The 27,602-nt window shown below is 38.1% G+C and overlaps 1 protein-coding gene and 1 long non-coding RNA gene across 8 annotated transcripts in view; one reads left to right on the plus strand and one right to left on the minus strand.

Moving 5' to 3' along the window:
• The window catches only part of qkia (QKI, KH domain containing, RNA binding a), a 200,472-nt gene that overhangs the window by 106,831 nt on the left and 66,039 nt on the right, over nucleotides 1-27,602 (minus strand). For 2 of the 7 annotated variants that reach the window (XM_083550370.1, XM_083550374.1), the window contains exon 8: nucleotides 9,546-9,736. The exons of 2 other annotated variants lie outside the window; for them this stretch is intronic. In XM_083550370.1, the coding sequence (XP_083406496.1) occupies nucleotides 9,705-9,736 (32 nt within the window). In that variant the 3' untranslated portion in view covers nucleotides 9,546-9,704. Of the gene's footprint in view, nucleotides 1-939; nucleotides 1,019-9,545; nucleotides 9,737-27,602 lie in introns of those variants that run through there. 3 more of the 7 variants (XM_083550369.1, XM_083550364.1, XM_083550372.1) reach the window with 3 other exon arrangements.
• LOC310731060 lies at nucleotides 20,082-27,461 on the plus strand. The gene is made up of 2 exons (XR_014535057.1): nucleotides 20,082-20,923; nucleotides 22,048-27,461. It is a non-coding gene; the product is annotated as an uncharacterized lncRNA (long non-coding RNA).

Below are 27,602 nucleotides of genomic sequence, written 5' to 3' on the forward strand. Positions count from 1 at the left end.
TGAGCAACCAGTCTACCTATCGAATACATTTACCAGAGCGACTTACATTTATCTTGTTCATTTAACTGCGCAGCAATAAAGTTAAGGGCCTTGCTCAAGGGCCCAGCAGTAGCAGCTTGGTGGTGGAGGTATTTGAACTTGTAACCTTCCGATCTATAGTTTAATGTCTTAACCACTGAGCAACCAGTCTACCTATCGAATACATTTACCAGAGCGACTTACATTTATCTTATTCATTTAACTGCACAGCAATAAAGTTAAGGGCCTTGCTCAAGGGCCCAGCAGTAGCAGCTTGGTGGTGGAGGTATTTGAACTTGTAACCTTCCGATCTATAGTTTAATGTCTTAACCACTGAGCAACCAGTCTACCTATCGAATACATTTACCAGAGCGACTTACATTTATCTTATTCATATAACTGAGCAGCAATAAAACTAAGGGCCTTGCTCAAGGGCCCAGCGGTAGCAGCTTGGTGGGGGTGATGTAGGTGAGATGAGGCGTCCAGGGTGTGCAGTCAGTGTTCCAATACATCAAGTTCAATAGAGTTTACGTCAGAGCTCTATAGCAAATAACATTTGAGTAATCAATTGCAGACTAATTTCTAAATCTTTATCGCAACCAAAGAGAAATATATTTTCCTCGTTTTAGAATATACTGCAGCAGCCTTCTATACGGTTGCTTTTATTGACTTGCTGGAGAGTCCTGAAGAGTTTAAAGATGATAAGTATTTCATAAACAGAACTTGCTTTTCTTGTAAGCATTTCCAATGATGACAATAGGGAAAGCCATTCTTGGGCTTGGAAAAAAAACATATGTGGAGAATGAAAGCCTTATTATGCTGGGCTGAATGGGTCTGTGTAAAGCCTGCATTCTGCCTAAGTGCCCTGTGCTCTTTTCTTTTTTTTTTCTTTCTTTCTTTCTCTCTCACTTTCTCTCTCTCTCTCTTTTTCTCTCTCTCTCTCACTTTTCGAGATCTTCCTCCATCAGTTCACTGGAAATCCAGGACACAAGCTAAGAAGCTAAGAAGAGAAAACAAAGAATCACCGAATGCACATGGATTAAACAGGTTAAAATGATCCTCTGGTTTGTCTGATGCAAAAAGTATTAATCTCAAACTAAAAAAGGATTTTCCACAGAATCCGCATTAATCCTGTCATTTTTGCAACAAACTAAACATCGCTTAATCTTGCTCGGAATCTCTATTTCAGATATAGGTTGCTTCCCCGCATTTCCGGCTTTATTATTCATCGCATAACCTGGTGTCAAAAAGAAACAAACATGAAAAAAAAAGAAAAGGGTTTGCAGCGAGAGAAATATTTGCAAGTCAAACCATAGGTGAAATGATTTTTAAAAAAAGAAAGAAAGAAGAACGCAAAAATGGATTTATTTAAGCAGTACAGTAACCCAGCTTGGCTTGGTTCAATTACTCCGGAGCAGAACGCAGCATTCGAGTGAATTTTAATTGAGACACTTTTCCAGCCATATGGGGGTTCTTTTCCAAACTGTTACCACAAATTCAAGGGCACACAATTGTATTAGACATTTTTGGATGGAGAATGAAACTTTCCCTTCATTTCAATTAGTAGACCCAAAAATGTTCCAGCATGATAATGCACCTGTTCATACTGCGAGCTCCAAAAAGATGTGGTTCACATGGGGTGGAGGGGAAGATCTCCTGCTATTGAGCTCTGAACACCTTTGGAATGAATTAAAACGCTGACTGCACCCCAGGCCTCCTCATTTTACCTACATCAATACCTGTTTTTGTGGGTGAATGAACCTAAATCTTCACCAAATCTAGAGGAACATCTTCCAAGAAGAAGCACATACAAATCTTTTACTCATTTATCCACAAACGTTTGTCCCTACAGTGTATTGAATGTGTGATGTTGCTTGTTATCATGACCTTTAAGCAGATTTAGCAGATGTCATTAAACATTGTTTTAGTGGTGTGTGTCTGTATTTGTAGTTGTATCAGCATCTGTGATCAGATTTGACCTTGAGACATAATCGACAAGATTTTTTCATTAGTTTGATTTGTTAGAAAAATCAGTTTTTATTAGAATTGTGTGTGTTTACAGAGTGTTTGATTCCCAGTGATGGACAGTAAGGAGGTATTTTCAGTTCAATCCTGCACTTAAGTATTTTTTTCTCATGAGCTCTCTGGTGGTGATGCAGATTTGGTGGTAGAGTCAACAGGACAAACCCTAACCCTAACCCTCAACAGCTTGAACTCAGTCTAGCTGGATTTCTCACTCAGGTCTAATAGCTTTAGTGTGACACAACCAAGCTGCAAACAGAAACAGTCAAGGAGACACACACACACACACACACACACACACACACACACACACACACACACACACACACACTCATTCACGTCCGATAAAGAGAAGCTGACAGACACAGTATTCATGGATCAGCACCAGCTGCGTTGACAAGCATCAACGCCAGCTCTCTTTGTCAAGCTCCTCACACACACCTCACACACAATCGCGCATACCCGCACACGTGAGCGTGCACACACAGATCACAGTGCACCACAACCAGGTTGGAATGGCTTAGGATTTATTTATATACACATCTTTCTCTTTCTTGGCTGCATACACTTCAAAAGTGAAATAAATATATGTAGATATGAAAATCAAAACAGCAGGATGTTGGGAAACTGTCATGTTCCTCTGGCAAGCTTGGCAAACACAGACACACACACACACACACACACACACACACACACACTTAGGCCTGTGAATGTATGACTTTGATGTGGATTTCAGGCTTGGGGAGAGAGAGAGAGAGAGAGAGAGAGAGAGAGAGAGAGAGAGAGAGAGAGAGAGAGAAAGTGAGAGAGAAAAAAAGAGAGAGAGAGAGAGAGAGAGAAAGGGAGAAAAAGGGAGAAAGAGGTAAAGAGAGAGAGAGAGAGAGAGAGAGAGAGAGAGAGAGAGAGAGAGAGAGAGAGAGAGAGAGAGAGAAAGGGAGAGAGAGAGAGAGAGAGAGAGAGAAGTGGAGAGAGAGAGAGGTTGAAATTTTAAATATGTACACCAATAAAGGAATGTATTCTACTGTATGCTGTATGTATACTGCATTATAATGCATTATGCAATTTTGCAAAAAAAAACAAAAAACGTCTCCAATAATGGCGAAAAGTTTATGGACACCTAACCATAAGATGTGTATGTGCTTTTTGAACATCCCATGTTGGGTTTCCCAATACTTTTGTCCATATAGTGTGTATACGATGGAAAAACAAATTATAATTGCTTTTCTGGTGTTGTTGGCCACACCTACTTCAGGATTAAATCCAGGTACAGGTATGAATACTAAACAATGTTAGAAATTGATAACAGATAGTGGCATGGTGTGTGTGTGTGTGTGTGTCCTACTACTTTATTGCTGCCCCTGACACACGTCCAATGTTTGCTTAACTAATGAGAAAAGGCAAAAAGATGACTCATCCTCCTCCCGGAATAAATGAATAACATTAAGCGGGCGGCAAATTAGCCAGTGTTTATTTATAACTATCAATATTTAATTAAGCGTATTTTAATCTTCCCCTCATCTGCAGTTCAGAACTCGTGGTGACTGTTTAAATATTAAAATTAATTTGCGCACTGATAAAGAGTACGGGTTCATAGGCGCACCACGTGATCGACGCCCCCCCCAGGTTGCTTCTGCCTCGAATGAAATCTGGTTTCTGGTTTTGGTCTTTCGAATTTTTTTCTCTCCCCGTCCTGTTTTCCTTTGTGTTCAACTTGTACACCAAACCGGCAATCGAGGGTGAGTTTATGACCTTCATTAGAGCTGCAAAATGTACCTGGATGTGCCTTTATTTCTGTTTAATTCAACGCATTTTGATTTGCATACTTATATTAAATTCATAAATTGTAGCTATAATTTTTACTTTTAAGCGAGCCATGATGAGAGTGATGGAAAACTGCCTAAGAATTCATGAGGAAGAAACCTTTAGAGGAACCAGACTCTAAAGGAAACTCATCCGCATTATCATCCTCAACACCCGACTGTATATTTATTCATTTTAGTTCCATCATTGTTGAGGTTATCAACTGATTTAGAGTTTTAATTAAATGCAAAACTGTTCATGTAGTCTTAAAGCATTGTAGCCGATCCATTTATGTCAGTCCATCTTCATGGTTCTTGAGTGTTCTATCTTTCTTTTCCTCCGTTCTATCTTTCTTTTCCTCCACTTTGTGTGCCCGTCCTTTCCAGAACCCGGAGCTCGGCAACAGCAATCAGAGCTCTGACCTTTACAACGCAATCCCGTCCACAGAGCTCAGTGTTAATGGAGTGTTTTATGGGTTCCGAAATGTTCTGAATGCGATCTGGTGATGGGTTCGTTCACATAAAACCAAGTTGTTTTTTGCCCATGCCAGATGGACTGCTTTGCATATTTCACAAACCGATGACCTCCTGTAATTTTCACACCAAAAATTGGTGGTGTTGGGGGGGTGGGTGTGGTTACTAGGTAGCACATACTACACTTTCATGTGGGTGGGATACTTTAGCAGAAGAAAATATTGGGTTGACCTGTGGACAGCAAACCCTGCTGGAAAAAACTAAACAATAGGAACCCGTATTATATTTGTAAAAGTCATAATAGGTATAGTGGGAACTGTAATGTTGTAACCCAGTGGGTAATATGTTACCTATAATTAGTGGAATAATGTCTAAATTAGGAAATAATTTAATTCAATATAATTCATTTTTATTTGTAAAGCGCTTTAAACAATGCACAGTTTTACAAAGATAAAAGGGCTATACAATTTTATGAAAGAATGTACAAATGTAATACTTATAAGTTTGTTCCTTATAATTGTTTATCCCCAATGAGCGAGCCAATAGCGACTTTGACAAGGAAAAACTTCCTGAGATGAAATGAGGAAGAAACCTTGAAAGGACTCATCATTATTGAGGTGTGCTGTTCAGTGAAAAGTGCTGAAATGCAGAACTGTTCATGCAAATACATAACTTCTGTATTTTCATACTCATACCTTATTCATTCAGTTAGTACCTATATCATGTTAACATATGTTAGGACTCTAGCTACACTCTAGTCAACCGGCATTCTTGGTTGACCATTAAACCGAAAGCTTTGCCAATATGGCCATATTTATAGAAAACTAGGGGGGTATCTGGCAAAATCCCCCAAGTTATTTGATAAATTGAAAGAGAGCCAGCTTTCCATTGAACTTCCTAGAAGAATCCCCCAGAGAAGTTTTCTGTGGGCTGAACATGCCTGGAGGTATCTGATCAACTGCCTCTTATTTCTTGGAATACCCACAGATGCACAAGCTGTTAATTAGTGGTTTCTAGAAAAATTAGGTACCATGTGAGGATGAACAATTAATTCAAGCAGTTCACAGATTTTTTACTCCGTTTACATGAGAATTTCAACGTAATAGTTGGGGAAAAAAACGCAGCTTGTCAAGGGCTTTAGACATCTATGCTGAAGACCTTCCTATGGTGGACAGTTTTTTTGCTGAGGGTTGTTAAGTGCTGACACTGGTGTATTTATCAATGTTAAAATAAATGTCTCCTTACAGAAAGCTTCACCATATTAATCATAATAACGGCATGCTTTTAATCTATTTATTGTTCATCTAAGATTATTAAAGGTACAGATACTGTTTACTTGTCACATGTACTTTACAGCACATTGAAATTCATTCTTCACATATTGCAGCAATGTTCGGAAGATGAGATCAGAGTCCAGGGTCAACCATGATACAGCAACCCTACGCCATAGAGATAAAAGGGCCTTGTTCAAGAGTCCAGGAAGGGGACCTTGGCAATATGGGTCTTGAACAGTCCTTCTAATTAGTAACCCAAAGCCTTAACCACTGGGGTACCACCTCCATATTATGTGCAATGTCCACCAAACAAGTCTCTGTCTATTAGAATGAGCCATGCTAAAAAACACCCCCTTTTCAATCAGAATTGAGACTTCAACAGCATTGTGGAAATATGAAATATGGAGCGTGAAGTGAACCCACAGTGAAGATCAACATGGTGGACACGGACCTTCTTACTGTTTTAATTATTCTGTCGTGAGAATTAAAAAGCCTTGCAGATTTTGGACACTAACCCCAAATAATAATATAATAGAAAAATCCTTATATTGCCTGTCCTTCCAGCTTATTGTTTCTACCCCTAATTATAGCTAGTGACAAAGTGAAAAAGAAAGTAGATTGACCAGAAAAAAGGGGAACTTTATCACCACTCTCTGGTAGAGCAATTGCAACACCGCTGACCTAATCTGTTTGGCAATCTCACACTGTCCACACTTTCCAGCACTCATGAACAACACCCAAAGTTACTTCAACTCCACCTCTCTTGCAAAATCTCTCATTTCACTTGAAGGGAAATTCCAGTCTTTTCTAGGGAAGGATTTGTGGTTTACAGACATGAAGATGCCAAGAAAACAGCAAATCCAGTGTTTTTAAGTTTTGTCCCCGTCAAGGACACGTCTCCAAGTGTGTCTGCCCTTTTATATGCTTCCATAAAATTAAAGGAGTGCACACAAGACATACAAGAACAGGTACAACTAAATGTTGAGGCAGAAAAGCATTAAAAAAATTCACAAATGAATGAATGAATGAATAGGTGCTTTTAAAGCTGTGCTTGAGAAGAACCTACACACTGTGATTGTGATTTCCCAATAGTTGGAACCCAAGGTTTAGTCAATTTTTTCAAAAAGTGACCACCATCCATTCAGCTGTCTCATGACCCCGGACCTGTATACAACATTGAGAAACAGCTAAACCACAGAAACAACACTTCTTTGTGGATGAATTCCATCCACTTGTTGCTGAGAGAAAAGATAACAACTGTCACAGTTATCTTAGCTACAAAGCTTGACTTAAAACCACCAAGGACTTCTGGCACTGCATCCTAAAGGGCGTCCACAAAAGGTTTTCATTCTTTTCAGTAACGTCATTTCGGTCTCTTGAGATGATGAATGTAACACCTTTGAGGAAATCAAACCCAAAAACAAGACAGAAGCAACAGCTGTTTCTACTAATACAGATCTTGGTTCACTGGTTCACATATTCCCAACGGTAAACAGTTACAAAATAACAAGGTTTGTTACTGAACTTAAGTAGCTTTTTTTCTTATCTGTACTTTACCAAAGTATTTGAGTAAACTTTAACTTCATTACATATTAAAGTCAAATATCTTACTTTTTACTCAACCACAATTTAGGAAATCAGTCTTTACTTTGTTGAGTAAAAACCTAACCGGTGAAGCCACAGCAAGCCGTCAATCAGGGTAGAGCTGTTTTGAACTTGTTTAGATTTTCTCTTGGTGGTATCTACTTATCATCAACATACAATTCAGACTCAGTTCAATAGCAAGCAGTACATTTTGAAAAGAATGATTGATGGAAGAAACTCCTGACTATAACTCAACACAACATTTTTGTAGTTAAAAAATATAATGATAATTTGAACAGATGTCAATCAGTGTTTGATTCATTAATTTCATTCTATTTATAGATTGGTGTGCTGAGAGTAACAGAGTCTTTTCACATAAACTGAGTTGATTAAGCAAAGAGTCTTGTGACAAAAATGATAATAGGAACGTTATCGCCATAAATCGTAGTACATTTAAAGTAAAATACTTTGACTCAACTGGAAGTTTAAAGGAAGCACTTGTACTTTTACTGGAGTAAAGTTTTACGGAGCGCATCTCCACTTTAACTCAAGTACATGGTTTGTGTACTTTTATTTATAACCTGTATGAGAAAATCAGGTAGATCGCAGCACAGCATTTGACAAGTTTAGAAACAGAATTTTGTGTAACCTGTTGGCGCAATATTTAGCCTGCCAACACAAATAAAACAAACTGGTTAACACTCAGTATGCAGTCCGACTGTGAGAGAAAGAAGGAAATTAGATACTGAGACACATCAGCCTCACACTGTTCAGGACGGTGACATTCCTTTTTATTATTTGGCTCAGAGCGGTTAGATGTGACGCTATAAATGAACAGTGGGTGAAGAACCAGTCAGCCTTTATTGTGTGAAGGAAACACCAAAGAACAAAAACAAGCTTGCGTTTGGATTTCAAACGATTAGTATGAGATTGTAACGAGGCTCTTTACCCAAAATGCTTGTTTTTGCAATAATATCATCGTAATGGGTCTTCATTTTTCTTCCCAGACCCGTGACTCTGTTTCCCATGAAGAAACATTAAGAAAAAAAAAACCTTGGACACAACAGGTCAGATCGGAATAATAATAAATCGGTTACTCTGGTGAAGTCAAGGCTGAATACTGAAGTGAACGCCAACAAATGACTTGTTTTTCTTTCATTTGTGCCACGCAAAGGACTAATAATAATTTTAATAGGTTTGAAGGGAATGCAATGGGTTTGAATGTGTGAATGTCTGTGAGGTAAAATAAATAAATCGCTTTTTTTTTTTGGTCATGAAGCTGAAGAATTTTAAAAAAATTAATCATCTTTACACCTCAGGTCTTAAGCTGGGCTCTGATTAGCATAATCCTCGTCCAAACAACTGATAATGAATCTGGCTCTGCAGTGGGTAGGAAGACAGGGAATATGCAGTGCCGTGATCTGAGGGAGATGTGCACAAATTATTGGATTTAGATTAAACAGAGCCGGTTTTAATGGGTTTGTAGCATTACCCCGTCCAAAATTAATCAAAAAAAATTTGATAAATAAATAATGTCCTCTAGCCTGGTATTGAGGAAAGCAGGGCAAAGAGAGGATTGGGAACATGTCTGGTGCAATCATTGGCGATAATCTTTTGCACTATTTAAGCTCTGTGACCTTTTACCAGACTTATGATTACATTATATATATATATATGTGTGTGTGTGTGTGTGTGTGTGTGTGTGTGTGTGTGTGTGTGTGTGTGTGTGTGTGTGTGTGTGTGGACATAATGAAATAATATATAATATATAATTGTATAGGAAGTACATTTTTGCTTCACTTGAACTCGGAAACCTAAACCAATGATGATATGCTTTACATGGGTTACAGTAGAAGATGAGTGGCCTGCTATAGAACTCTGATCTCAACCCTATTTAAACCTATAATCACCTCCGCTCTTAACCCTATTGAACACCTTCGGGATGATTTTAAACACTGAAGGCAACCCAGACCTCCTCTACCTCCATAACTACCTGATTTTACTAAAACCCTTGTTGCTGAATGAATCTCCACAAATCTCCACTGGCACACTCCAAAATGTATTGAAACATCTTCCCAGTAGAGTGGAGGATATACTACAGATTTGCTGTTATAATATGTGGAATATGATGTCAGAAAGCTAAATTTTCTAGTCATGTGTCCAACAACTTTTTTCTATATAGTGTACGTTTAGATGCCTAGAACTCCATGAGACATAGGAAGAAACCTTTGAGAAACTTTAAAAATAATGAGCTTATAAATCTCACAATATTCACAAAGAGTAAAAGACAAACTAAAAGCTATGGTTTCTGAATGAACACAGGTCAGGCTTTACAATTACAGTTGTTTTATTAGGTACAAATCTACAGACTCGAGATGAGATTATTCCCTGATTCAAAGGCTGGACGTAAGAATCAAGTATATATGAGTTATGAATATAAAACATAGCAGGTTTTATTGCAGCCGTTGTCGAAGCAAAGAGCAAAACCCGGGGCACTCAGCATCAGCATCAGCTTTCAAAATGTATCAGAGTCCTATCTAACACCGAGGACAGCTTTGGGTACCGCTGTGAGAAATAAGGATGAATGAAGAGGACAGAGAGCGTGGGAGAGAGGGAGAAATCAAAGGGAAAGAAAGTGGGAGACATGTCCCTCAGTGACCTCAGATCTCAGCTAGAATAACCCTCACCACCAGCTCAATGGAGCAGACAAACAGACACACACACACACACACACACACACACACACACACACACACACACACACACACACACACAATCTCTCTCTCTCTCTCTCTCTCTCTCTCTCTCTCTCTCTCTCTCTCTGTTTACTTGTGCTTCAAAATACACAATGACAACATACACACAATAAGCCCCTCCTTCTATGATTTGTGCCATGCCCCCCCACCACCCCAGGGGAATTCCCCACAGAGTCTGTCTAATGCACAAGCCTCGGTCTCATCATTCCTTCTGACAAGAGAAGGTCCAGGACAAGGAACAGAGCCTATGTGCGTCTCTCTCTTTCTTTTTTTTCCCTTTTCTGTCCTTCTCTATAAAACGAAACGTGATTTGCTCTTACAGTTAAATGAGTCTGACAGCAGCACTCTGTGAGACACCACTTGCTTATGTGTAATTTAGAGATTTTAGTGCAGTACAGAATTGTAGGGAGAAAAGAAACATGCAGTGATTTCACATTTTCCATTGCCAAGTAACAGAGCTGGCTGTTGCCTGGGTGTTAATAGTCCCAAACAAGGACAATTGTTTGCAGTTACACAAGTGTAAGAGTTTAAATTGAATCCTTTTACTGAGTTTATTTTTAGCTTCACATTTCTAGCCGTTTTGCATTGGACAAACTGGAGATTGCATAAAAAAGTTATACAAAAAACAAATTTTCATTTGACTTACCAATGTAAACAGTACTAGGCATGAGACCATTGAAGAGACCAATAGGGAAGTCACATGACCTTCATACAACCTCCATTTTGGAAAGAAAAAATCTGGGCAACCTCACAGCTTTTTAACACAATTATTTGGTTCCTGTTAATCTTTTCCCATCTTTGAGAAAACCCATGATCCATGGCACAGCTTTACAAAAATAGATTACGAATATACAATTAGTGTGTTGGTGGTCAAGAAAAACTCTCTGAGAATTCATAAAAAGAAACCTTGAGAGGAACCAGACTCAAAAGTGAACCATCCTCATCCTCAACATCATACATTCATTTATTATACTGTAGTTTAATCATTTGTTGAGGTTATATAAACTTCTTCATGTTGGACAAATGAAAATATAATTTAAATAGGAAGCCAATGTTCGATCAAAGAGCATTTTTAGATTATTCGATTGGCCTTCGCGGCTCCCTTGGTTCATTTGGCTTCATTTTATTGGCCTTTCACGCATATACAATCAGTACATAGTGACATGAATAAAGTTCCTCAAGAACCAAGGTGCTTCAGATAGCTCAGTGGTTAAAGTGTTGGACTTCTGAATGGAAGATCATGAGTTCAAATCTCAGCACTACTAAGCTGCCACTGTTGGGCCCTTGAGCAAGGCCCTAACCATCAACTATCCAGTTGTACAAATGAGATAAGTCCTTCTAGATAAGGGTCTCTGCCAAATGAGTTAATGTAATATATATAAAATAGCACACTCAAATATAAGCATCTTCCCGTGGGCTCACCACCTGCAGGAGGGACCGTAAGAGACGGTGCTGTGAGGATTGGGCAGCAGTCGAAGGCGGGGGCCTGCTTAGACTGCTGCCCCCGCGACCCGAATTACGGATAAGCGGGAGAAAATGAATGAATGAATGAATGAATATAAGCACTGACATGAAAAAGTGCAAAGATGTTGTCTATATTCTAATAAATACTGTGTATATATATATTGCAAACAAGGCATTTATTTGGGTATCCTTCTGCCATTAGAACCAACACCAAGTGTTTTGTTAGAAACAGGAGCATGTGATCACCACGGCTCAAATAAAGGATATTTTTTCCATGTCAGACAATAAGTAAATATTGAGTGTATATAAATATATATCTTAGGGTTAAATATGGTCCAGGTCAGAGCTATAGAGCAGGCCAATCAGGATCTTCCAGTGCAACCCATGTAACCCAGATCTTCATATAGTTGGCTTTATGTACATGGGGTATTACCTTCGCAGTAGAGTGGAGGTTATTAAAATAAGAACTGGGAACTAAATGTGGAATGGGATTTTCACAAAAAAAAAAAAAAAAAGTGCATACACTCAGGTGTCCACAAACTTCATTAGTCTTTAGTGTGAGCAGGTATTTTGTTCATTACAGAAGAGTCAAAGGACCTTCTGGATCACATGCATCGTTTATTCATTTTACATATGGAGTATAATAAGTATAATGAGGACAGAAGACTGTGCAGAGAAAAAAAAGTCCTGGAGGGAGGACTAATGTTATAACCTCTGCTGCAATAACATCTGCAAAATTTTAAGTGAATTGTACATGTACAACTTGTATTGTTGTATGTAATGTATTTTTCCAAATAATTACCAACCCCCCAAAAAAAAAAAAAAAAACAACAACAACATCGACCTGATTCCGTCTCATACCATCAAATAACAGACACCACCCAAAAGAAACACAAGAAAACTTGAAAAAGCTTGTTTTCTTATATGGTAAATTACATGGCTAATACAGAAAGAATGAGAGAGAGAGAGAGAGAGAGAGAGAGAGAGAGAGAGAGAGAGAGAGAGAGAGAGAGAGGGAGAGAGAGAGAGAGAGAGAGAGAGAGGGAGGAAGGGAGAGAGAGAAGAGGGCAGATGTAATGTCCCAGCTGTGGGAATAGCAAAACTGGCAGGAGTTCATCTATGGATGTGCATGTGTGCGTGCATGTGTGAGTGCGTGCATGTGTGCGTGTGTGTGTGTGTGTGTGTGTGTGTGTGTGTGTGTGTGTGTGTGCGCGCGTGTTTGGAAACAAGTTGTAAGCCAGAGCACAAAGCTACAGTGACAGAGCTGAAAAAAAGATGTGGCTGTCACTTTGAATTAGATTTCTGATAAGCGGGATTTGGTGCAAGAAAAAGCACACAAATAAAAAAAAAGAGAGAGAACGAGAGCGAGAGAGAGAGAGAGAGAGAGAGAGAGAGAGAGAGAGAGATACACACCCTCACAGGCTGATAGCAATTAGCATTTTTAACCCAGCACAAGCTTGTTGTCCTGCATACTTAGTTCAGATTTAGATTTTCGTGATTTTATATATATATATATATATATATGCTATTGTATTATATTATATACATATCAACCTCTCTCTAGCTTAATACCGTATGCAGAAGTACAGATGGTCCCCGAGTTCGACTTACGTTAAAAAATATTTTAAGCTTTGTGTGGTAGTCAAACATAGCAGCGTGTGCTCCGCCCTCCACTCGTAAACCTGCGATCTTCCACGTGTCCGCTGCCCCATACATATATAATGTATAGTTTATACCGTACGATACTTTAAATTGCTTTGTTTTGCTAAATGATGTGCTGTAATTTATTACATTTATAAGATGATATCAAATAGTTTTCGAAACTCGTTGTTTACAAATAATACTTTATTTAGCTACATTAACACACTGTCACCTTCAAAACAGTCCCCTCGCACGGCAATACAGCGCTTCCAACGTTCCTGCCACGTTCTTTTTGAACATTCTGCAATTCATGCTGGATCGCCGCAATAGTGTCAAAACGGTGACCTTCGAGCCGGAGCTTCATGTTCGGGAAGAGGGCGAAATCCGCAGGATCATCTTGCACAAGTTGCTGAACGGTTTCTACATTTTCAGGCTTAAGCTCCTTGAAGGTCTTCCAGTGATGTTTTTCTGCTCTTGCGTGCCACACAAACACCTCAAACAACTCATCGCCGTATGTCAAACGTATGCCGTGTCTCTGCGGGAGATTTGCCCAGTTTTTCATGCAGAATTTTACGTTTGCTCTTTGTTCTGACATGCTGTCCATGATTAAATCGCAGACGTGGTAATGCATGTGGTCAGAATAGCACCATTTATCACCATTAGTCTCGATATTCCCATCGTAACTCTGGGAATAACTTTATACCTCTATAGCTTTCCTGGATATGTATCTAAAACAAAATTGGTAGTTTTTTTTTTTTCAGCATTGCTCAGGATTTTATACAAGATAAAGATATACAGTATATGAACAAAGGGATTGGAACACCTGACTTTTCCGAAAAAAAATATCCTGAAGGAAGAAAATTCGTATTTTGTGATTTGGGATGAGAGAATTGGCAGAAAAGTGATTTTATTGTATAAACTAGGGTCCATTCCTGAAATTTGAGTTGACACCAGAAGCCTGGAGAAATGACTCATACATTATCTTCATGGCAAATGACATTTCTGAGAGGGAAAGACAGAGAGAGACAGAGAAAGAGAGCCTGAATCTCTAACCTCTCTTCTTCACTCTGTGTAATCTTTCTGAAGCAAATTTCAATAAGAGGTCGGACGGGCACGAAGGGTATCTGGGGAGCAGCAGCCTGGCCGCCTGTCTGACAGAAGACATTTATCTATGAGACGCACACTGAGTTTAACACCACACACCCACAGAGAGCAATTACAAATAACACACAAACACACACTGAAATGGTGGTATCCATAATTCCTTTTCTGCCATTGAGTAAAGCTCTGGCAGCGGTTGTTCAGAAAGCAAATACCAATCTTATACCCAGTTGTACACAAACTTTTGACCATAGAGTGTAATTTAATGCACTAGCTGTTAACCATCACTGGTTTTCATAAGACCTTCTTACAATGTAATTCTTACAATAACAAAAACAACAAAAAATAAATTATATATATATATATATATATATATATATATATATATATATATATATATATATATATATATATATAATTATTATTATTATTTATTTTATTTTTTTTATGGAGGTGTTTCTTCAACATTTCTGGAATGAGTCTCCAGTACCAGTTCCTAGAAATGCTCAGTTCATATGTTTTTTCAACTCCTAATAAAAAAAAGAAAAAGATCTGCCCACATTATTAAAGAAGTAGATTTAATATAGAACGTGCTTCGGAAGCAAAGTATGTGATTTATTTGTTCATCGTTTGAAATGCAAATAAAAGAACTTATCAAACAGCCAATCAGTTACATGAAACATGATATTCATAAATAATATAACGAGGCTACTTCGGTCCTCAATCAAGGCAATGTTCATGTTATATGACGCATCAGTCATCAGCAGTAACAAAACCGCTGACAGGTGATGTAAATAATACGGGTACAAGGAGATTAACAAGACAGCGTGTGAACGGTCCTAAAATCGATGTGTTGAAAGCAGGGAAAATGGGCAAGCGGATCTGATCTAAGCGACTTTCACAAAGGCCAGACTGTGATGTCTAGCATCCAAAAAGCAACAGGTTTTGTCTAGTGTTTCAGGCACTCAGTGGTACTTAATATAAGAATCTCCAAAGAAGGAGATCTGGTGAACTAATGACAGGATTAATGCACATAGATAGAAGACTTATAAAAGATTCACCGGTCATGATAAAGCTCTGGTAAAGAGTTTGAGAGTCTGGTAAATGCTGACCTCTGTTCACCACCCAAAGCTGCTACAGTAGTCATGTGCACATCAGAACTTCACCATGGAGCAATGAAAAAGATGGACGAATCCCGTTTCCATTTACCCCATTTTGCTTTCACGGCCTCCCGGCTATAGGTGTTTGTGGCATCGTCAAACCCGCAAACGGTGCAGGTTGGGATTGAAGATGGAGGTGTCTGTTCCTGTGCCATGTGCACCAACCGATCATAACATTATGACGTTGTAACATTATGACTGGTGAAGTGAATAACACTGATTATCTCTTCAGCATGGAACCTGTTATTGGGTGGAACATATAAGGCAGCAAGTAAACATTTTGTCCTCAAAGTGGTAAAAGCATTTTAAAATGGGCAAGTGGAAAGATTTGAGCAAATTTGATAAATTGTAATGTCTAGACGTCTGGGTCGGAGCGTCTCCAAAACTGCAGCTCTTGTGGGATGTTCCCGGTCTGCAGTGCTCTATCAAAAGTGGTCCAAAGAAGGAGCAGTGGTGAACCGGCGACAGGGTCATTGATGCACGTGGGGAGTGAAGGCTGGTCCGTGTGGTCCGATCCAACAGATGAGCTCCTGTAGCTCGAATTGCTGAAGAAGTTCATGCTGTTAATGCTCAATGGGTCAGAACTTTTTTTGGCAGCAAAAAGGCACCAACACAATATTATGCAGGTGGCCATAATATTTTGCTGATCAGCGTGAGCTAAAGGGAGCAGAAATTTATTAGCACTGTTCCTGTAGTAGATCTTGCGATCTAAACATTTGATCACTTACTGATTATAAGGTCAGATCTTGATCTCTACAGAGCTTTCAAATGCTGAAAACATTCCGAACTCTTGTTTCCACCAAGCAATCAATCAGACTGTCCATGAAATCCTGATTGTCCTGTCTATAGTGGTTAGCCAGACAGATCACCTGGTGTGAGAGCAAATCATCTTTACGGAATAAACAGATATGATTTCATATCAGCTGTGAAAATCTAAGAGGTCGAGGAGATAGAAATACCACGGGCAAGAACACTGGAGATTTGTGAGTGTGTGTGTGTTCAGGTGTCACGCATTAGGATGCAAAATGAGTGCAAGGTTACATCAAACAGTCTCAGTGTCTCTCTCTCTCACACACACACACACACACACACACACACACACACTGACTTACTCTCAAAGCCAAGTGTGCTGGGTTGACCCAGGTGTCCCTACATGAACAGTTCATACTATTCATCAAATAGCACATCTCTTTTCCTCAGACACACACACACACACACACACACACACATACACACACACACACACACACACACACACACACACACACACACACACACACACACACACACACACACACAGCTGTGCTCCATTGAACACCCCCAATTCATTCTAAAGCAACTGGCTTCATTTGTCACTTCTGACACTGTGTGTCTCTCGTCCACTTCCTCAGAGCTTCCAGCTGCCATTCACTACAAGCGCTCCTTTCATCCCTCTCACACTAATGGCAAAGCTAGCTTCCGACTATACACACACACACACACACACACACACACAGCCCAAACCGTCTATGCCAATTGGCTTCTCTCATGCAGAGGATGTACAGACAGAGAGGCAGAAAGAAAGAAAGAAAGAAAGAAAGAAAGAAAGAAAGAAAGAAAGAAAGAAAGAAAGAAAGAAAGAAAGAAAGAAAGAGCATGAGAGGGACAGATGAATAGATAGAGAGCGAGAGCGAGAGCGAGAGAGAGAGAGAGAGAGAGAGCGAGAGAGAGTTTCCACAAATTATACTGATAAACTAATGGGAAATATTATGGATTTTATAGTTATTTATCAGATAAAACATGGGATCACGTGTCCACACCCCCTTTATATACCTCTCTTACATTCACATTTCATGTTCATTCCTTTATTAGTCATACAAATCATATATGTATTATATTTGAAAAGTGTTATTTATATTTAATAAAATAATTATAAAATGTAATTCATTAGCAAACCAGTGTCAAACATGAACTTAGCACTGAAATAATGTGTAGAAACAGCTTTCATAATAAAAATGATATTTTAGTTATAGTTATAATATTTTAGTTACATTATAGTTTGTTGTGATCAATAAGCATATTTATTGCTGCGTCAATGTTTGCAGTCAGACTTTATTCAAGCCTTTTTTAAGAGAAATCGAAGGCACCTGATTAAAGTGTCACGAATGCAGCAATAAATAAAGAGTGATAGAAGACTTTTTGATTGAAATTTTACTCGTGAAAAACTACATGGTTAGGAGGAGCATGCTCTCTCAGCTGCTAATCAGAGCAACATTACGCATTACCTGTGAGCTCAGGTATGCAAAAGACGGCAAATAGCTAGAAAAATGATAGAAAATCAGACATATCAGGAGCAATTTTCTTAACTGGTGTAAGGTAGAAAGTGATGAATAATTTTTTTATTTATATTTTGTTACAGTGGAAATAACAGCCTAAAAGGACTATTTTTACCTACCTTGATATCCAATTTAACTATAGAATAGAATAGAATCAAGACAATCTTGAAAAAAACGTCAGGAAACATATTTGCATATAATATTGTACACTAATTTAGAGCCCAAACAGTTGTCTGGAATGTTATCTAATGTCCCCAGTCAACACACCTACATTCTATTGAACTACTCTGGGATGAACTCGATCACAAGAAAATAAATCTAAAGTATTTCAGCTGAAAGTTTGGAAGAACAAACTGACCGGATGATAAGAGTGTGTAAAGCTATTATTCATGCTAAGGGAGGATTTTTCAATGAAAATAAAGTGAAACATCTGGACATTTATATATTTGTTTGGTTAAAGGAAAACTTTATACTGTTAAATATCCTAGAAACTATCCAGAAAACCAACCGGAATACCATCCTTACCTTCCAGATGTTACAAAGAGAAACCCAAATTTCTTCTCAAATTTCACTCAAAATACAAATAACTGACCCAAGATCCAGTTGTAAAAACTTTATTGCACACATCACATTTTTTTTTTCCCTTTTTTCGTTTATTCCCCACCGCGACATGTCACATTTAAAATTTATTTTTTTTAGTTTTAACCTAAAACCTAAATTATTTTGAATATATATAAAACAATACAACAAACATTTTTAAAAAATTTCTTTACACGCCGTCGAAGAACAAAAAAAAAAAAAAAAAAAAAAAAACAAGAAGAAAAATAACAGCAATTAAATGCACCTTTATCACTTTTTATGTTCGGACTTCCAACAATATATAAATGATATGAAAGAAAAAAAAAAAAGCTCCAGTACATTATTAAGGCCACTTTATGTGTATGTGTGTATATACAGTGGGTACGGAAAGTATTCAGACCCCCTTAAATTTTTCACTCTTTTTTATTTTGCAGCCATTTGCTAAAATCATTTAAGTTCATTTCTTTTCCTCATGAATGTACACATAGCACCCCATACTGACAGAAAAACACAGAATTGTTGACACTGTTGCAGATTTATTAAAAAAGAAAAACTGAAATATCACATGGTCCTAAGTATTCAGACCCTTTGCTCAGTATTTAGTAGAAGCCCCCTTTTGATCTAATACAGCCATGAGTCTTTTTGGGAAAGATGCAACAAGTCTTTCACACCTGGATTTGGGGATCCTCTGCCATTCCTCCTTGCAGATCCTCTCCAGTTCTGTCAGGTTGGACGGTAAACGTTGGTGGACAGCTATTTTTAGGTCTCTCCAGAGATGCTCAATTGGGTTTAAGTCAGGGCTCTGGCTGGGCCATTTAAGAACAGTCACGGAGTTGTTGTGAAGCCACTCCATCGTTATTTTTTGCTGTGTGCTTAGGGTCATTGTCTTGTTGGAAGGTAAACCTTCAGCCCAGTCTGAGGTCCAAAGCACTCTGGAGAAGGTTTTCGTCCAGGATATCCCTGTCCTTGGCCGCATTCATCTTTCCCTTGATTGCAACCAGTCGTCCTGTCCCTGAAGCTGAAAAACACCCACACAGAATGATGCTGCCACCACCATGCTTCACTGTTGAGACTGTATTGGACAAGTGATGAGCAGTGCCTGGTTTTCTCCACACATACCGCTTAGAATTAAGGCCAAAAAGTTCTATCTTGGTCTCATCAGACCAGAGAATCTTATTTCTCACCATCTTGGAGAACTCCATGCGGGTTTTCATGTGTCCTGCACTGAGGAGAGGCTTCCGTCGGGCCACTCTGCTATAAAGCCCCACTGGTGAATGGCTGCAGTGATGGTTGACTTTCTAAAACTTTCTCCCATCTCCCGACTGCATCTCTGGAGCTCAGCCACAGTGATCTTTGGGTTCTTCTTTACCTCTCTCACCAAGGCTCTTCTCCCCCGATAGCTCAGTTTGGCCGGACGGCCAGCTCTAGGAAGGGTTCTGGTCGTCCCAAACGTCTTCCATTTAAGGATTACGGAGGCCACTGTGCATTTAGGAACCTTTAGTGCTGCAGAAATTTTTTTGGAACCATGGCCAGATCTGTGCCTTGCCACAATTCTGTCTCTGAGCTCTTCAGGCAGTTCCTTTGACCTTAATGATTCTCATTTGCAGTGACATGCATTGTGATCTGGAAGGTCTTATATAAACAGGTGTGTGGCTTTCCTAATCAAGTCCAATCAGTATAATCAAAAATTTCTGGACTCAAATGAAGGTGTAGAACCATCTCAAGGATGATCAGAAGAAATGGAGAGCACCTGAGTTAAATATATAAGTGTCACAGCAAAGGGTCTGAATACTTAGGACCATGTGATATTTCAGTTTTTCTTTTTTAATAAATCTGCAAAAAGGTCAACAATTCTGTGTTTTTCTGTCAGTATGGGGTGCTATGTGTACATTCATGAGGAAAAGAAATGAACTTAAATGATTTTAGCAAATGGCTGCAATATAACAAAGAGTGAAAAATTTGAGGGGGTCTGAATACTTTCCGTACCCACTGTACATATATATATATATATATACACACACACACACACCTGTAAAAGATTTGTAGTAGTTTGCCTTTAACCCCCTGAGTGGCACCTTTGCAGGAGCACAACAGTTTGCAGTCTATGGAGGAATGTTGAGGAAAGAAAAAGAAAAAGGGTTTAAAAAAAAAAAAATAATAATAAAAATTACAAGGCAGCACTTCCCTTTTCAGAGGTCTGTAGCACACTGACTGTATTAAAAAGGCACTCAATGGTCCAATCTAATAATTTTTTTTTTTTTTTTTTTACACAATGCTTCAGCGTTCAGTTCGAAACAAGACAGTGTGATTTAAATTTTTTTTTTTTCTTAACACTTGATTGTCTATGGAAAGAGGAAACGAGGTCTGTGTACATTGGGTTTATTATCAGTCTTGTTTGGAAAATGAAAATGATGAAATAATTCTGTATAAAAAATTATTTTTGTTTTAAATAAGGGAAAAATATTTAACATATAAAAAAAAAAAAAAAACACCTCATTTTTCATTAGTATCCGTTAATTTTTGTTGTTTTTGTTGAGCCTTTGCACAACCTAAATGTACAATATCTTATCGATGATCAGCACAAAATCCAATCCGCAGCTTTATCCAACAATCTGGTTTCTGATTGGAAAAGTTCATATGGATCACTACATGCTTTCAAAAGTGACAGGAAATAGGAGAGACAGGAAAGTTCCACACTTCCTCTTATTAATATATTTTGCTATATATTTGTCAGATGTTGATGGAGAAGTATAGAGAAGGACAGAAGGAGCTGCATTGTGTATTTGTGGATTTAGAGAAAGCGTACGACAGAGTGCCGAGAGAGGAGTTGTGGTATTGTATGAGGAAGTCAGGTGTGTCAGAGAAGTATGTGAGGGTGGTGCAGGACATGTATGAGGACAGTGTGACGGCAGTAAAGTGTGCAGTAGGTACGACAGACTGGTTCAGGGTGAAGGTTGGACTGCATCAAGGATCGGCCCTGAGCCCTTTCATGTTTGCAGTGGTGATGGACAGGTTGACGGACGAGGTCAGACAGGAGTCTCCCTGGACTATGATGTTTGCAGATGATATTGTGATTTGTGGTGAGAGTAGAGAGCAGGTTGAGAAGAGCCTGGAGAGGTGGAGATATGCGCTGGAGAGAAGGGGAATGAAAGTCAGTAGGAGTAAGACAGAGTACATGTGTGTGAATGAGAGGGAGGGCAGTGGAGTGATGCGATTGCAGGGAGAAGAGGTGGAGAAGGTGGAGGAGTTCAGGTACCTGGGGTCAACAGTGCAAAGTAATGGAGAGTGTGTTAGGGAAGTAAAGAAAAAAATGCAGGCAGGGTGGAGTGGGTGAAGAAGAGTAACAGGAGTGATTTGTGATAGAAGAGTATCTGCAAGAATGAAAGGGAAAGTTTATAGGACTGTGGTGAGACCTGCGATGTTGTATGGATTAGAGACAGTGGCATTGAGTAAAAGACAGGAGGTGGAGCTGGAGGTAGCAGAGCTGAAGATGTTGAGGTTTTCGTTGGGAGTGACGAGGATGGACAAGATTAGAAATGAGTTTATTAGAGGGACAGCACATGTAGGATGTTTTGGTGACAAGGTGAGGGAGGCGAGATTGAGATGGTTTGGACATGTGCAGAGAAGGGACATGAATTATATTAGTAGAAAAATGCTGAAGATGGAGCCACCAGGTAGGAGGAAAAGAGGAAGGCCAAGGAGGAGGTTCATGGATGTGGTGAGGGAAGACATGCAGGTAGTTGGTGTAAAAGAGGCAGATATAGAGGACAGGGTGGTATGGAGACGGATGATCCGCTGTGGCGACCCCTAATGGGAGCAGCCGAAAGAAGAAGAAGAAGAAGAAGCTATATATTTGTCAGATATTTGTCATTTTCGGACACACAATGAAAACACATCTCTGAGTGAAAATGTTGCTCTTTGTATCATATTATTTCGAATTTGCACAATTGACTCCAGAGTGGACATTTCTTCCGAACACCACAAATAAAATTCCCATTTTACATCCGGGTTATGATCGGATTTTAGATAAAAAAATCATTGTGCAAATATTAATCACATTTAAAATTGTGAGAATTTGATGATCAACGAATCGAAAAAAATGAATGTCATGTTTTTCCCTTTTTTTTGCTTTCAGCATTAAATCAAAAAAGGAATGAAGGCGTCGTAATTCATCATTTTGTGTTTTCAATTGAAATACCAAACGAACGAACAAAACAACGGGTTTCAATCAACGAGCGTAAATCTTTTGCATAACCAAAAAAACCAACCACCACCTTTTCCTGATGTTACAGTTATTGATATTTGCAAAAGTCCATAAAAGTTAAAGCTCACAGTGAGCAAAAGAAGACCACATGACAACCAAACTGTACTTTTACTAATGCAATATAATCAAGAACACTGATTTCTTATATCTACCTCATGATTTTGACTTATTATCCTATTATTTTGTTCTTTTGACTCATTACCTCATCATTGGATTTGTACTTCCACATATTGACATCTCATTATTTGGACTTCGTATCTCATATTGACGCATTATCTCATTATTTTGACCTTCTATCTCATAAAGTTGACTTATTATCTTGATATTTTGACTACGTATCCCATCATAATCAATCGAGCAATACTCAAAAACACACTTTTATAAATAAAAAAAACCCAAAACATGACTTTGACTCAGTATCTTAGTATTTTGAACAAGTATCTCATTTTATTTTACTTCACTCAATATCCCATTATTTTGGCTCAGTATCTCAGCATTTATATCTCATTATTTGTACTTGAACTCCCATCAGTTTTGATTTAGTATCTCATTATCTTCATTTGGTGTCTTGTGAGTTAAAAATATTCGAATTAAGGGGAAGGAAAAAAAAATGGCACCACCATGAGATTTATCAATTATATTTCATTTTCACAACCTTCTCGTTTTGTTCCTACGAATAAAATAAATGTTTGTTTGTATCCAGTTTGATAAATGAGACTCAGTTTGTGTATGTGGAGGAAAAACAAACCAAAAAAAACCCCGAAGTAACACCAGAGAAACCCGGCAGTGCTTGAAATTTCCTATGTGCTTTCTTGTTTCTTCATTTCAGCAGATACTTTTTTTTTTCTTCATCTGAATAACAACACAGAGCCGAAACTAAATACGTCATTTTTAAATAACATTACATAAAAAGGGGGATATTTTTGTAGTTTGGCTCGGGATGAAACATTTTTTAATGAAGAAAAAAATAAAAATGCATCACTTGGTGCTTGTTGTACATTCCCCATGTGAAATCATCTCCCTTATACCAAAGCCAGAATCTAATAAGACACTCAGAGGCAAGTTATAACTATAAAGAAGTATCAGAACAAATTGGATTCATTCGGTGATTAAAAATATATACTGTTCCCTGGATTTGCATCACTCAGTGGGTTAAAGAGGGTCTGAAAACCCAATTAATGTAAAGTTAATGTTTACGTGTGCGTGAGGAGCGACAGCTGGTGAATTAGTGAGAGGACAGTTTGAAGAAAAAATAAATAAATAAATAAAAATGAGAGAAACCGATGTCAGGATTAGGAGAACCAAACTGGGGAGGGGGGGGGATTAGTAAATTATTAATTGTGCTTGAAGTTTCAGATGAACAGATATAATAGTAATAATAATAATAATAAAAAGCTGTAATGTCAAAAAGAACCATCAGGTGGTTTTATATATATAGACAAACTTTTGTGGAGACCACACCAAAAGATTTGCATGTGCTTCTTGAACATCCCATTCCACATTTCGTCCCTATTTGCACTCCACTCTTCTGATGTTCCACTACATTTTGGAGTCTGGTTTGGAGGTTTGTGTTTCTTTAGCCATCAGAGTGCAATCAGCATTCCAATTCATCCCAAAGGTGTCCAGTAGAATTGAGGTCTATAGCAGACCATTCAAAATCTCCCGCTCCAAGACAAATCTTCATGGACCTGCTGGGACAGGTTTGGGTTTCCTAGCTGAAGTTATGTGTAGAACCACATATGGCCAGGAAAAATCAGGCATCCCAATAGTTTTGGCCATAGAGTGTGTTTAGGAGTATTTCAGGATGCTGCATTAGTTGAAGGCTTATAATGAAGCTGCAATTGGATACAAAGAGTACGCTGTGTCACTGACTGATCGCTATGATGATTGCAATTGCTGCAGAATTAAATGGAGGGGAAAACTCCAAAAATGGTTGGATACGAGGCAAAATTACAAGTTTAATAAGAATCCTTTTAATAGCCGATATGTTGACGATTTCTTTTTGCTGTCTGGAAGGAGTCTCTCTGTTCAAACGGTTAAGTTTCTGCCATTTCCAGGTCAGGAATTGTATTTTATTCCAAGTTTGGGATTGGGGATAAGTGTTGTGTTAATGTAACTAGAAATGGACAAATTAGACATGTTTACTAACCAATAACAATTGTAGGAAAACAGTGTCAGATGAATACAAATCTAAAAATCCACGTGTTTATTATCGTCCTGTAATTAGACGTCCCTTTATTGTGTGTGTGTGTGAGTGAGACACAGTCAGTGTGGGTTCATTAGAGTGACCTAATGGATCGTGCACTTTGTGTGTGTCTAAGTCCATAAATTTGTGATTTTAAGCATGTTCTACTACACATAGTCAATTACACACACTGGCTGTAAAACACACTATCATACACTTCTCCTGTGTGTGTGTGTGTGTGTGTGTGTCTGTTTGCACATGCACGCAATTATTCAGTTTAGTGTACAAGCGCACTTGTATGCTTGTTCTTCAACATGTTTCTGTATGCTTTGTGTGTAAAATAGACAGACTGTGTGTGTTCAGAAAAGCAGACTTATGGTCCAGATCATGCACTTCTCCAGTGTGTGTGTGTGTGTATGTATGCCTATGTCTATTATTTAGTGTATGAGTGTAACTAAGTGTGTGTCTGTTAGACTCTATAATTTAGTGTAGTTTTAAGTGGCAAGTTTGTGGATTCGGCGGAACAGAGTGATTGAGTGCACTGTGCACTTCTCCTCCTGTGTGTGTGTGTGTGTGTGTGTGTGTGTAGATTTACATTTACAGCATTTGGCAGACACCCTCATCCAGAGCGACTTAGATTGACCTCTTTCATACAAATGAGCAGCTATGGGGTAAGGGGCCTTGCTCAGGGGCCCGGGAGTGGCAGACGGGAACAGCTGGGATTTGAACTCACAACCTTCAGATCCAAAGTCCAATGCCTTAGCCACTAAGCTACACCCTTCCCACCTCCATCATATGTGTGTGTTTTGTGTGTTAGTGCGTTTCCGTGTGCTCACAGCCCAGATGTTTAATGATGTTAGTCTGTAAACCAGTAGTACATTCATTCAACAGGTTAAACACAAGACCAACAAAAAATATCAGCAAAGTTAGTAAAATTCTTACTAAGAATATTTTATTAAAATAAAAGAGGAGGGAGGGAAAGGGGAGGGGGGTCGGAGAAGGGGAAGGAGTCAGGGGTTAATAAGAAAATAACAGCATACACCATGAAAACTAAATGCAGGCATTGTGTGTGAAAAAAAATCTCCACAAGAAAAAGAAATAGAACAAAGTTACTAATGAGTTAAACAAGCTAAAGATAATCATCGGCAAGAAAACAAAACATAACTGCTGGAAAGGCAACACTCCCGACTAGAGAGAGACTTCTGAGTGAGACAGCAAAACAGTTGGTGAGTTTAAAAAAGAAAAAAAAAGAATTTGTAGTGGGCATTGAAGAAGAGAAAGAAAAAAAAAGAGCCAAAAGAGTGATTTATCATATACATATAAAATGAAGTTAGAAAAATACATTAGAAACCTGTAACAATGATTGTAAATTACATTATTATACATGTATTAGGCAGGCAGGAGAGAATACACGAGATTTCTCTGAAAACCTGATGGACTAAATCGAGCGTAAAAAAAAAAAAAAGACGAGCGACAGCATGGAGGAACATCGCACAGAGCTTCGCATCCAAATACTGCTTCTTAATCAGGGCTGTCTGATATTGCATTTCAGTACGAATACACACAAATGAGCGTCTAATACTGAAGGAAAAATTATAAAATAAAGAATTGAGGAGATTGACCTGTCGTGTGTAACAGCTTGAGAGGAGAGTGAAGCAGGCTGCCATCAAGGGAAATATATATTGTATACATTTTAGATTTTGTTCTTTAAGAAATGAAACCTGGCTTTTTTTTTCAAATGCTGCGGCTTAAAAGCTAAAATAAAAAAATTACTAAATTAAAATAAAAAAATAAAAATTGGCAAAAAAAATCTCATGCAATGAGGGGAAAAAGTTATTTAAAAAAAAAAAAACAGCTTTAAAAATGTCAAATAGAATAAAGCAAAAAATAAATAAGAATTGGGAAAAAATTGGAAAAAAAACTTATTTAAAGCAGCAAATTACAAAAGAAATTTTTTTTTTAAAAAACGGGTCAGTATACAAATCCAATCTCTTTTTTTTTTTTAAATGGCAGTTTGCTTCAAACTGTAACAATACACACATGGATAGGAAACAAATAAATTGTTTTGTTCAAATGGCATAAAGGGAATATATGAGAGAGAGAGAGAGAGAGAGAGAGAGAGAGAGAGAGAGAGAGAGAGACGTGTAACCTAATCTCGGGAAGACAAATCATGGCACGTAGTTAGCTGGTCAAATGACTGCTTTTCTTTTCTTTTTTTTTTTTTGCATAGAGTAGATTGAGTGGCACAGCTGGGTGACGATCGAACCTCATCACACTGTCCTTCTCTATACGCTAAGCACCGTCGTCGCTGACGCACAATATTACTGTAACACAATGTAACTCGAAGAGAGAGAAAAAAAACAAAACCCCAACAAACGATCAATAAGGCACATTTTTCCTCCCCTTTTAACACTTTTAATGCTCAGAACTAGGAATACTCCTTTCTTAGTTTTTCATCGCCAATAGCAAAAACCTTTTTTTTTTTTTTCCTTTTTTTTTTTTACACAAAAATCTTTTTTTTTCTTCATTTTTTATTTCATTTTGTAACTGCAAGTTAGGTATAAAAAAAAAAAAGAAGCTAAAATTGGCAAAAATATATTTCTTTCTCCAGCACCCTGTAAAAGTATCTAATTTTGATCGGTTCAGCATCTTATTATGCAACAACGTTATCTACATTAGTATACATATTTTAATATATTTATATATATCTATATCTCATGTATGTATAAAGCAATTTGAACAGGCAGACATGGCTTTCACATCCTATTTTTTTTTCTTGAGAAAGAGTTCGGGAGCTGATCGATGGACTATGAAAAAAAGAAAAATTAATTGAAAAACAAAGGAAATTGTGGGATATTATGGATGAGTATTGATTTTTTTTTCCTAAAAAAAAATAAAAATAATAAAACTAATAATAATAATAAAAAAAATAATAAAAAAAACAGGATCAATCGCATTCTAAATTA

The sequence above is a fragment of the Silurus aristotelis genome (genome assembly GCF_946808225.1).
Source record: "Silurus aristotelis genome assembly, chromosome: 9".
NCBI classification, from domain to species: domain Eukaryota; kingdom Metazoa; phylum Chordata; class Actinopteri; order Siluriformes; family Siluridae; genus Silurus; species Silurus aristotelis.